Raw genomic sequence first — 11,629 nt, 5'->3', positions numbered from 1 at the left:
CCCACTTAGCTTGGCCCCAGAGCCTAGCAGTGGCCCTGAAACCGGGGGGGGGGTGGTTTACAGCCCTATCCCGCCACACACAGAGACTTGATCTGAGCAGGCAGGACAGGTGCACAAAATAGATAATACTTAAACCCAGAAGGAATAAGGAGAAACAAAGAAAATCCCAGAAAAAAAAGGTAGGCCTCAATCAAGCTAGGCCCAGGACAGAGCCAGACAGTGGCCCTGGGACTGGGGTGGGATGGAGGAAAGAAGGCACCCTTCCCAGCAATGCCAAGGCTAAAGCTGAAGAGGCTTTTCAGCCTCGTTTCCAAAAAGTCATGGAGTTTGTGGAAATCATGGCCCCATGAACCATGTTTTCATGAACCAGCGTGGTTCGTGCCGAATTTTGCTTCGTATTACGATTCGTGCCCACCTCTACTTACTACACTGGCCCTGGGTTCTACGTGGCTTCTGTGAGTGACACTGGTTCTATTGAGCTTGCAATAGCGCCCCTCGCTTCAGTTAGTTCTGCTGGGCTTCTCTGGTTTGATGTTGGGGCACCTTGTTCAGGGGCCCATAGAATTGAACCTCTTGACCCAATCTAATTGAAACTTGGTGGGTCTTTAGTGGACCAGCAGCTCCCCACCACAACTTTGGTGTCATTTGCATGAAAAACAGCCCCTCCAACCCCCCCCCCCACAAAGATTCCCCCATAGGGAATAAAGGAGCCAAATAATTTCCAACACTCTCCCCCTCCTGCCTATGAATACAAAACTGGCATGTGAGGACCCAAATATCAGAAATACCAATATTTATGGTATTCCCAATACCCAATTTGGAAAAATACTGATGGGGGGGGGTGCATCTCTAGGCATATAGTCTCATTTGATCCCTTTCCACAACAGGGAAGAAATTTAAAGGAATTAATCCTATTTAAAATGAAAGCGCTTTTTCTTTTCATATATAAATTAAAAACTAACAAAACTAGTCATTGTTTAACAAGCCAGTAGTTTTGTTATAAGAGCTAGTCTCCCCTTATAAGGGCTAGTCTTCCCTTAAAGGGATCTAATATGCCATCTTGTATCTTTTGCACCAGAAATACACGTTTTTTAAAAAACAGACTCTAGTGCTATATTAAAATTAAATATGATTCTAGCGTAAAAAATTTTGTGGCTTAAATCCTGGAATAAAGTGGTCAGCAGAGATACGCACGGAACAAAAAACCCCAAACCATGTGATTTGTGGTTCATGGCATTCCACGGAACATCGAACCAGGAACTTCCGACCTTTTCCCAGTTCATGGTTCGTTGTTCCATGGCATTTCAATCGCCCTGCACCAGCTGAAACCTGGCAGCAGAAGAAAGAAGCTGTCATTTCACAGACCCTGCGCTGGAACCGGCAGGGGGTCAGTGAAATGACAGCTTCTTTCTCCTGCTGCCAGGGCTGTCAGTTTTACAGACCCCCGTTCCAGCCCAGGCAGCAGGAGAAAGGCTGTCAGTTTCACAGACCCCACGCCGGTTCCAGTGCAGGGTCTGTGAAACGGACAGCCTGTTTCTCCTGCTGCCCGGGCTGTCCATTTCACAGACCCCACAGCACGGGGTCTGTAAAACGGACAGCCCAGGTAGCAGGAGAAACGGACTGTCCGTTTCACAAACCCTGCACTGGGTTCAGCCAATGGGCTGAAACTGGTGCGGGGTTTGTGAAACTCCGAACCCAGCCATAGAACGGATGGAAAAATTCGTTTGTTCCATAAACACGCGTTCCCATGGAACGCATGTTTCGGTGCAAACGAACCAGCCATTCCATACGGAATTTTGTTCTGTGGTTCATTTGGTGCCCATCTCTAGTGGTCAGTCTTTAATATCTCAGTAGTCTGTTTATTCTTCTTAACAGAGATCTTTTCAAGCAACCGTTAAAACACTTGTTTTTAAAACCTCCCTGTTTTTGGTCAACTAAGTACTCCCATACTAGTAATCAGGTAGGTAGTATGTTGGTCTGCAAGCTTTGACTCTCAGAAGCTTATACCCTTGAAAAATCTTGTTTTTTTCTAAGGCACTACGGGACTCAAATCCTGCTGCCATACTAATAATGAACTGTACCAGTATGATTTATCTGGAACCAGTATGATTTATCTGTGTTTATGTTAGGAACAGCCCAGTCATCTTTAGCTGCTTCGGCTAAATAAAGGATTATTAAGGCATTCAAGCTGGAAGTATCTTCAGACCTGTCAAGTATGTATCATTTAAGCTTTGGGCTCCCTGACTACCCATCTCAAATCAATCCACTTATAGAAAATGAGGCAGATTGGAATGTTTTTGTATCACTTAGTGTAAGAATAACAGTTTGTTGATACTGGCACATCTTTATTGCTGTATCAGGTTTGGCAGATGAGGACTTTCCACCTGCTTTAGAGTTCTCATATAGGTACAGAAACCAGGTTACAAAACTGAACACACACAACCAGCCCAATCAGAAGAAAACTCACAAGATACTTTGGAATATTTGTGATAAAAATATACTTTCCAAAGGAAATGGGACTTCCTGGGTGGTAGGGCTGGGAGGCTGATCCTGTTGCATTCTAGTGTAGCATATGATGGCTCCACGACACCAGCTGGGTAAAATACTTCAATTCTTCCTTCCTGATGAAGGAGGAATGCTACACAGGAAGTTACTATGATTTTATGGCAAGTGGTTCAGTTCACAAGAGTCACTCTTTGTGTAGTGTTTGATGAAGGTGAAGATATAGTGGCTTCTTGGTCAACAACTGAAGTTTCTTCCTTTTAAAGTCAGTGGGTTTTTTGTACCTGTAACCAAAGAGAACAGTGACAACTGTATTGAGAAACAGTTTAAAGCTACTTAAGATTTAGAACCATACATGGTTGTTATGAAAGTATCTTCACATACAGCAGTCTTAACATTTATAAAAACACACTGATACCTGTAATGGGTTACATCCTCCCTCATCTGGCCTGAAGATTAATACCTCTATTTAAACATTTGGGAAACACTGGAAGAGGTCAATGTATTTTGAACTAAATGGCTCTCTCGTTTCTCACTACCTTCCCCAAATCATAGAAACCAAGCATTCCAAGCTCACTGGTAACTAATTGAACTCTAACTTAATTACTACTCTAGATGCACTTAGCTACCATTTTGTGCGTGTTGTCTCTCCATGGTTGCTGCAGGCCACATCCACCTGGATTTAAAAGCTTGCTCAGCTACACATGCAAACTACTGCTTACAGGGAAACCCTAACTATATAAAACTTGTTTGGTGATCAAAGTTAAGTGCCTAGGAAATTCAGAACATCTATTTTATCAGCCCTCTGTACTGCACAGGAATACTAGCAAAAACTATGTCCAGCATTAGGGGTGTGCACTTCGGGTTCCCAGTTCAAAAAAAAAAACCCGAACTGGGCTCGATTCATAAAGATTTGGTATTTCCGAATCGGGGCCAGTATGATGGCCCTGATTCGGAAATACCAAATCAAAGCTTCCCGAAGTGATTCGGAGCCTTTTCATAGGGCTCCCTCCCACCACCACCCCAGTGTGGGCAGTGGAGGCGCTGGCTGCGGCCTTTCCTGCCGCCCTGCTGGCTGCTGCAGAGGCCGAAGCAGCGGCGCGGTCAGCAGAGGCACCGGCTGCAGTCTTCCCTGCCATGCTGCTGGCCGCCACGGAGGCTGAAGTGCTGGCTGCGACCTTCCCCGCCGCCCTGCTGACCACTGCAGTGGTGGAGGCGCCTGCTCCAGCGTTCGAGAAAGGTAAGTGGAGTTGGGGGTCTCACTTTGGTATGCTCTGAATCATTACAAAGCATATCGAAAAGATTCCGATAACCCAGGTTATTAACTTTGGGTTATTCTGAATCTTTTTCCCGCTTCGAGTAAACCCAAAGCGGGAAAACCAAATATTTCCCCGATGCACACCCCTATCCAGCATTCATGAAGAATAACTAGCAATCTCCAACCCAGAGGATGATCTGTTTTCACATTTAAACTGTTTGTAGAACATGCACTTACAGTTCTATGACCATTGGCCCAGGTTTAATTTCATCCATTTCCATGAAGGCAAAGCACTTGGTGCTAGTGAATCTTTTCTTAGGCTTATAGTGTTTGAATTCAAAGAAAATAGCTGCTCCTGAAGAGAAAAAAAAAGTCTAAGCAACACATAGCAGCTAACAAAGCCAGAGTACTTCTCTATAGAAAAAAACATAAGATATAAATCTATCTGCCCAAAGGATTCTGTTTTATCAACCACTGTTTTATAACACATAAAACTAAAGTATGGGGAATTAATCTCTCTCTCACACCCAGACCCACACCACAAAAACATAAAAAGGAAAATAAGAATCTTTCTACTTTATGAAAGGAAACATTAGGTTGAATCTTACGAAGCATGAACACAACAGTGTTTGTGGAGTTCTTTCTGGCTTCTCCCAGCACTCCCAACTCTAAGGCCTCTAAAAGCTAATTCTGGAGGTCTTGAGAGCCACATGGACAAAACATCATCTACTGGGGAGAGGCAAGCACTGTGGAGAGGGAATGGAGTACAATGTTCCAGTGTCCACTGGTGCTTCCTTGGCACAAGAATGAGGTGGGAGACTTTGCACAGTGTCTCTCCTGACTGCAGGCCCCCTCTGATCCATGTGGCTTTTTGGCCTGCGACATCCAGCATCAGATTCTTGGAATTTCTTGAAAGATGTCAAGAAAATGATTGTGAAACAGCTTTTTCACCTGCGCTTCACAAGATTCTAGGAATAGTTTGGTATGTTGAAAGAGACATGAAAGCAAAACAATCTCACCACCCAAAATTCTACACTTTGTGGACTATCTGCCCTCAAACTCTGCTCTGCTAGTCTTATTTTGGTGTGATTTTAAAAATCTGAATCACACACCTTTTGTTAATTTTTCAACATGTTTCTGAATCTCAATGTCTACATTAAAATGAATATATGTGTCTTCCTTCCTTGAAGCAACAGGTGTGTCTTGCACAGGAGTAAGATCTATTCCATTCAGATCTGTGGAGAGAAAAAGTAATGGTTTTATAAGGAGGTGGGAAAGCTGTAAGATAAACTACATCTAATAAAATTTCAGGAATGTTTGATTTCAAAGTATTTAATAAAAGTATTATGCATACTGCTCATGATGAAGTTAATTTGCTATGTGAATGATCCAAGGGTCACCTTCAGATAAGATTAAGTTCTATATTACTTTCAAGAATTATTTATTTATTTTGACTTAAAAACACAATAAATTAATAGTCAACTTTAAAAACATATTTAAAAACTTATATTAAAATACTCTGGTGCCATTATACATAGGCTACTTTGGATACTAATAAAAGACCTGCGTAAGTCATAGCTGTGAGTAAAATGCATAACTGAGGGCAGTCATAGAAGAGGTAGTGATCTTAGATAGGATAAGAGGGGACACCCGCTGGTCCTCAACTAAAGGCCTGGTGGAACATATCAGTTTTACAGGCCCTGTGGAACTGTAATAGGTCCTGCAGGGCCCAGATCTCCAGCGGGAGAGTGTTCCACCAGGCTGGGGCCAGGGCAGAAAAAGCCTGGTCCTGGTGGAGGCCAGCCTGATGTCCCTCGTGCCAGGGACCACCAGGAGTTGTTTATCTGCAGAGCATAGCACCCTGCAAGGGACATAATGGGAGAGACAGTAGGAAACAATGTTCTCAACATCATAGGTATCTGGTACATGGGTATATGCATGCCACAGAATCCTATAACTTTTAAGGAAAATGAGAATAATGTGAAAAAAATTCAGCAAATATTTATATGCTGGGAAAGAAGCACCATATTTGGTGGTAGAGTATTAAATAGTTATTTAGTCTGTGCTAATCTGAAGAGCTCAACGAAAGTTTTAATGCCTGGCTTGCCAAATAATATAGGAAAAGTTACCTTTCACGCTAACTGTGATATAGGGATCAATGCACTGCCCAGCATCTTTAAGACCAATTTTCTCTATTTTGATAGTAAGCAATGTCATCCCAGGTTCAGATGGCAATCTGGGTAATAAAGTACCTGGCAAGAAAACAGACCAGAAGGTTAAACATTATCATGGACCTTCCACACAGTTTTCATGGCTATTTCTAGCTTCTGTTTGCATTCTGGGCCTGGAAAATTCAGTCCATCATTACTGGCTGTTTTGAAGGGAGGGCTGACTTCCTTTAATTACCTCCAAGCGTGATCTCAACACACACATATAGGAAATGTAAGCATATCCCTGTGTCCCTGGACAGAATAAATTTCTTTCCAGGTTTATCATGAGCTAGCACCCCCCCACACACACACACCTGGATTGCAAGTATCAGATGCACTCTATGAGTACATAAGCACTGCAGACACAAGTTACCTGTATACCTAATTTCAGCTGCTATCATTTAGAACTGTCAATACAGTTCTGCAGTAACACAAGTCCTAGCCCAATATTACTACAACAAGGTTGTAATGTGAAATACTTTTATTTTTGCAACCATGCAGAAGAAGTACTTGAATCCTTTTTTCTAGGGGGAGTTATTAAGGAAGCAAAACAAATTCTATTGTTCCAAGGAAAACATAAGTATAGAAACAGATTAAACAAAAAATAAAAGGCATTTATATATTAAAGCATAGTTGCATATAAATCAGAACATTTCAGATAATGGAAGTATTAACTACCCTATATGTGGAAGAAAAGTCTTCCAAGCTAGAAAAGTTTTAAGTCAATTCCTATTAATGAACCTAGACTCCAGATCAATGAAAGTTGCAGAAATCAAATTAGTTTGAAAGCAAGTATGACGGTATAATCAGAAACTTTTATTTATTATAATTAGGATTTGATTGTTCTAGTTTGGCTATCTGCATTTTAACAAAACCAAGAGGGTGGTTCTTAAGAGGTCAAAGCTCTAAAGTCAGGCAGCAGCTCCTGGAGCATGTGACCAGATCACAGCAGAGGAGCAGAAGAGTTGACAGGGAGGTTAAGCAGGGAAGCTTCAGAGGAGCAAAAGACAGCCAGAGAGACAAAACTTCTCGAAACAAGGACACACAGATAAATGCAAGTTCAGCAGTGGGGGTCAGGAAATCAAAGGACACTTTATCCTCATTGGTACAGGACTCTTCGTAGTTTCCAGTAAACAACTGTTGTTGCCCCTTAACACCCTTAAAGAACTAAACTAGCCATGAAGGCAGAAAGCCAGCAGGGGCATGGGGGCTTTCTAGTGTTTTGTAAAAGAGTGTCACATGTATGATTATCTGCCCAAGGGCAGAAATTGTGTGTGATCAGTGCACAGAGCTCTTGGCTTAGAAGACAGTTTCTTCTGTGGTGAGCATTTGAAATCACAACACCAAGATTTTAATGCAACATAGTAACCACTAAACCAGATGCATATTTAATGAATTTTATACAGCAATTAATATTGGATTTAAATGCATTAACTGCCGAGGAAAGCCAGAAAGACATGCAATGCAGAATGAAAGTCAAAGTGCAAAAAGCTGGTTGTAAAAGAAGCCCTATTTACCTAAATGAGATAACAGCACTTGTTTTTTAAGAAAGAAAAAGTTCTAATATGCAGTTGCTCAGTTTCACTGATGGTGTTAAATTTTTCCAAATTCCTTTATTTAACTGTTGGTATGGGGAAGGGGAAAGCTAGTTGACCACAACAGTTGACCATAGCAGCCACTGCCCCCCCAAATTATAACCATACAGAGTTTGTGTTTAAAACCAGATAGGGTTCGGCCTTGGACTAACTGAGGTGGTATTCTGTCAGACAAAAAGGCATTTTGGTGGCAGGGGACAGGATGCAGCTGACCAAATATTCACATCCTTACTATCATGGAGTTCTCTCCAAAATGCAGTTTCCCTTTATGTTACAAGCTCTTGTTTTCAGCCTATGAACAAGTGCTGCCAGGATTCAAAGCAACGACCTGAGCAGCAATCCAAGTATAGGTCCAGAGGGGAAGAGAAGCAAGGAGGCACATTATGCATACAAAAAAAATCAGATTTTTGTCTCTCATAACAGTGACAATCCTGGGCAAACAAAAGCTTGAGTTGGAGCCAGTCTCTATCTGTACAAGGCTGGAATAAAATACCTCTCTCCAGGCTTGGATAAAGGGAAGAAGGATCCATATTAACTAACAGGTATGCAACAGAGCTCCCACCTTCTGATGATATATTCAAATGAGGACAGGAGGGAAAGTGGGGGCACGGATGTGTTTTAGAGGCAGAGCTGGGATTTTCCAATGAAATTCCAACTCGTCCATACTGGCCCCTGTGAAAGGTTTCGTTAGTTGACAATGCTAATGTTAGCTTTAAAAGACCTACACTGCGATGCTAACACAGCAAGATTCCCTGAGCCCATCTGTGGGGAGGGCGGGGTATAAATCGAATAAAATAAATAAATAATAAATATTTGCCTCAATTAGTCTGGGGCTAAATAAAAGGGAGATACTTCTTTTTGCAGGGCTGCATTTGTTCTTGGTAAGTGCGATTATACTGAATTGTATTACAGCCTACTTGCCTGCTGACTTTCAGGCTTTATACTGTAGATGGCCTAAAACTTGCAAGATGGTCACAAAATGGAAGCCTGTTGCCAAGAGGCCAACTTTTCAACAATACGCACATTAACTTCCCTTAATTGTGCAATAAGAGGTTTTGGGAGAAAGCAATAGTGGTAGCAAATGACCTAGATTTTGTATACTATGTTTCTATACAGCTTCCCCACCCCCACCCTCACTTCATGTTCTGACTTCTAAGGTTAATGTTTAATCCTTTAGAAGCCAGTACAGATAAATCCAGGTATTCTTTGGATAGGTTCTATCCTTCCAATTTGTTTTGTTCTAGGGTGAAACTATTTCACAGCATCCTGGTAAAGCAATCAGATGCTAAATGACTCTCACCCTATAGACTTAATTGTTTGGATATGGGGAAGGGAGACTACCTAGCACTTATTAAATAGATTTTTAGTCAATTTTAGTATATAAGTTTTGAAATATCAAAAGCCCAAGAGTGAGGCCACAGCAATACAAACACTTTCACAATCAGTGGTGGTCCACATTAAAATGTTACCGTACCTTCATTGGCTCCTGGGTTAGATGAATGATGTATCACATGGTTACACGATGGAGCCATGCATGTAGAATACAAGACCATTGTACAGTTAGGCAGCACAATAACACAATATAGAATTCAAGGAAACAAAGAGATTGTACAGGCAAGGAAAGCACAATGGAGATTTCAAATTCAGAAGAGCACTAAACTGAGAGCAGAAGGAGCTGATGCCTCAAAAAACCCTGTTGTGTACACATGCTACCTCTTGCTTTTACCCACAAGCCACTCTGTAAGTGGAATTTTGACATTTTTTGTACACACGAGCACACACGCAAGAAGACAGACATCATTTCTCCTATAAATTAAGAAAATCATATATAAAGGGGGTCAAATGAAATTGTAAATTAATGTTGGTTATCTAAGAACCATTTTAGACCCAATGATAAGCAGGGGGAAACGGGAAGCACAAGATTTACATATTAAGTAACTTTCAGCGCAATCCTGAGGGAGGGGGCTGAAAGTGCCCTGGGAGCCGACTAGGAGTTATGCTGGCACATCCCAGACTTATGCTGACGCAACCCTCCTACAATGATGCAGCGGCCCTGGTGCTGCTCCACCCATGTCCTCCACTGGTGCCTAGCCCTGGCGGCTGGACACAGATGTGAGTCCCAGCGCCAACAAGCCTGGGAGTGGGGCACAAGTTGGCTCCCTAAGCTTTTCCAGGCACGGGAATGTCTTCAACAGTGGCAGAGTATTACACCATGAAAAACAACAGCATAGCCCATAGGCACCCATGGTACGGGAAAAGTTAATCACCCCTCCCCCGTGCTTGGCTACGCCCCAGTGACCTGTGGAGCACAGGATGCTGACTACCATGGGGAACAATCCACTCATGCCCCCACAGTGGCTGAGCCTCCTTCCCCACACCCAATCAGCCCCTCAGGCACCCTATTGGCCAAGGCACCCAAGAGAAGCAGGGAGGAATACCTAGAGAGCCCCTTGCTGTGGGAACTTAGAGTGCAAGACAGGAGAAGGCACTTGCCATGGCAGGGCAAGAGTATGCAGGGAGAACATTGCAAAATTTGGAGGTATGCCTCGCGTTCACATAAAAGAGGAGAGTCACGTCCAGAATGTCTGACTAACAACTACCACCCAAGCTCCCTTGCAGGTTATCTGTCTCCTGAGTCCTGGCTTGGGGAAAGAAGAGGGTGCACTAAGAGGTAAGGAGGAGCTGGGGAGGCAGCTGTCCCAGCTCGCTCATTCACACCAGCCTCCCCTCTTCTTGCACACCCCCAGACACTGGCCTCTGTGGGTGAGGCTCACGCCTGTAAGCTCACGCCTGTAAGCTAGCTCAGCCCATGGAGGCAGTCGTCCAGGGAGCCATGATCAACACAACCGTTTCGGGGGGGGGGGGGCTTCCAGCAACCCATGCTGGGGCTCTGTTCAGACTCCCTCAGCCAGGCTTGGGAAGAGACCATGGCTGCAGAGTGTGGTGACTAGGTGCTTAGTCTCATAACTCTACTACAATGGTGGGTGCAGAACCTCATGACTGTCTCTCTCCCAGGATCAGAACTTCAAGCAGCCATGGGTGCAGAATAGCCAGATGCAGAAGAGGAGCACTTTCCCACTGGAGGAGCATCCATCGTCTGGTTGCCAACAGCACTTGTGATGACAAAGCCACCACAGCCCCTGGCCATGGACACCCTCCCAGGATGTGGCAGATCTAGCCCAGGCCTGTACAAGGCCCAGCCCCTCACCACACACATGTCTGTTTTCCTTTCAGGCAGGTCACAACCCTTTAGGGAGAATGGTTGTTCCAGCCTCTGGTGATTCTTCTAGGCTGTCACCCGAGCCCTTCCCATGGAGCCGATCCTCAAGCAGCCCATGAACCGACCCTGCTCCTAAGAAGGCAGCATGAGGAATGGCTCTTGTGGCTTCAACCACCACACAAACAGCTGCAGCTTCTGTCCCATTCTGACTGGGACCATTAACCCAAGAAAAGGAAAAGGTGGTGGGAAGACTGTGCCGCTGCCGCCCCCCATCCCCCAGATTGATGCTTTTATGTGGAACATCGGTCCATGGAGATGGGAGCATGTGTGTGGTGGTGCAGGCATGCATCAGCTTTCCTGTGGTACTTACAGGGTTAACAGTCCCAATTGGGCTGGCCTAGGTAGCTCTGGGGCTGCCCGAGCTGGATGGGCCTCCTATTCTCAGTCTCCCCGCTTACTATCTCTGGAGTGGTCCTTTTGGTCATGGTGAGCAGACCTACTGCCCCAGCATGGGGAAGCCGGCCAGCAGCTGTGGTGGAACATGGGGTGGCTATGGCAACTGCTAGAGCCGCATATCAATGGGCATCTCCCCAGCAGGGCACAAGCTAGAGCACTTGTCACCAGGACACCCCCCTCATCTGTATATGGAGATCCTCTGCAGGGGTTGGGGTCAGGAAGTGGACCACTCTCCTTGCACCCATGTAAGTGTGGCTGGGTGAGGGAAACTGGCCCTTTCCAGCAGGCTATGCAAAGCTGGCATGGCTGGGTGAAGTGGCGGTGAAAGAGAGGAATGAGTGAGCGATATGGTTGGTTGACTGAGATTGTGGGCGGAGTGAATGCAGTT

General features: G+C 44.4%; 1 protein-coding gene across 3 annotated transcripts in view; it reads right to left on the bottom strand.

Moving 5' to 3' along the window:
- Positions 1 to 2,324: 2,324 nt before the first annotated feature.
- AIDA (axin interactor, dorsalization associated) overlaps positions 2,325 to 11,629 on the bottom strand; it is a 36,954-nt gene continuing 27,649 nt past the window's right edge. For 2 of the 3 annotated variants that reach the window (XM_054980011.1, XM_054980029.1), the window contains exons 7-11: positions 9,040 to 9,051; positions 5,890 to 6,012; positions 4,873 to 4,995; positions 3,998 to 4,115; positions 2,325 to 2,786 (exon numbers count right to left, since the gene is read on the bottom strand). In XM_054980011.1, the coding sequence (XP_054835986.1) occupies positions 2,690 to 2,786; positions 3,998 to 4,115; positions 4,873 to 4,995; positions 5,890 to 6,012; positions 9,040 to 9,051 (473 nt within the window). In that variant the 3' untranslated portion in view covers positions 2,325 to 2,689. The remainder of the gene's footprint in view (positions 2,787 to 3,997; positions 4,116 to 4,872; positions 4,996 to 5,889; positions 6,013 to 9,039; positions 9,052 to 11,629) is intronic. The other variant, XM_054980020.1, reaches the window with a different exon arrangement.

The sequence above is a fragment of the Eublepharis macularius genome, chromosome 1 (assembly GCF_028583425.1).
Source record: "Eublepharis macularius isolate TG4126 chromosome 1, MPM_Emac_v1.0, whole genome shotgun sequence".
Lineage (NCBI taxonomy): Eukaryota > Metazoa > Chordata > Lepidosauria > Squamata > Eublepharidae > Eublepharis > Eublepharis macularius.
This window is presented reverse-complemented; position numbering and strand designations above follow the sequence as displayed.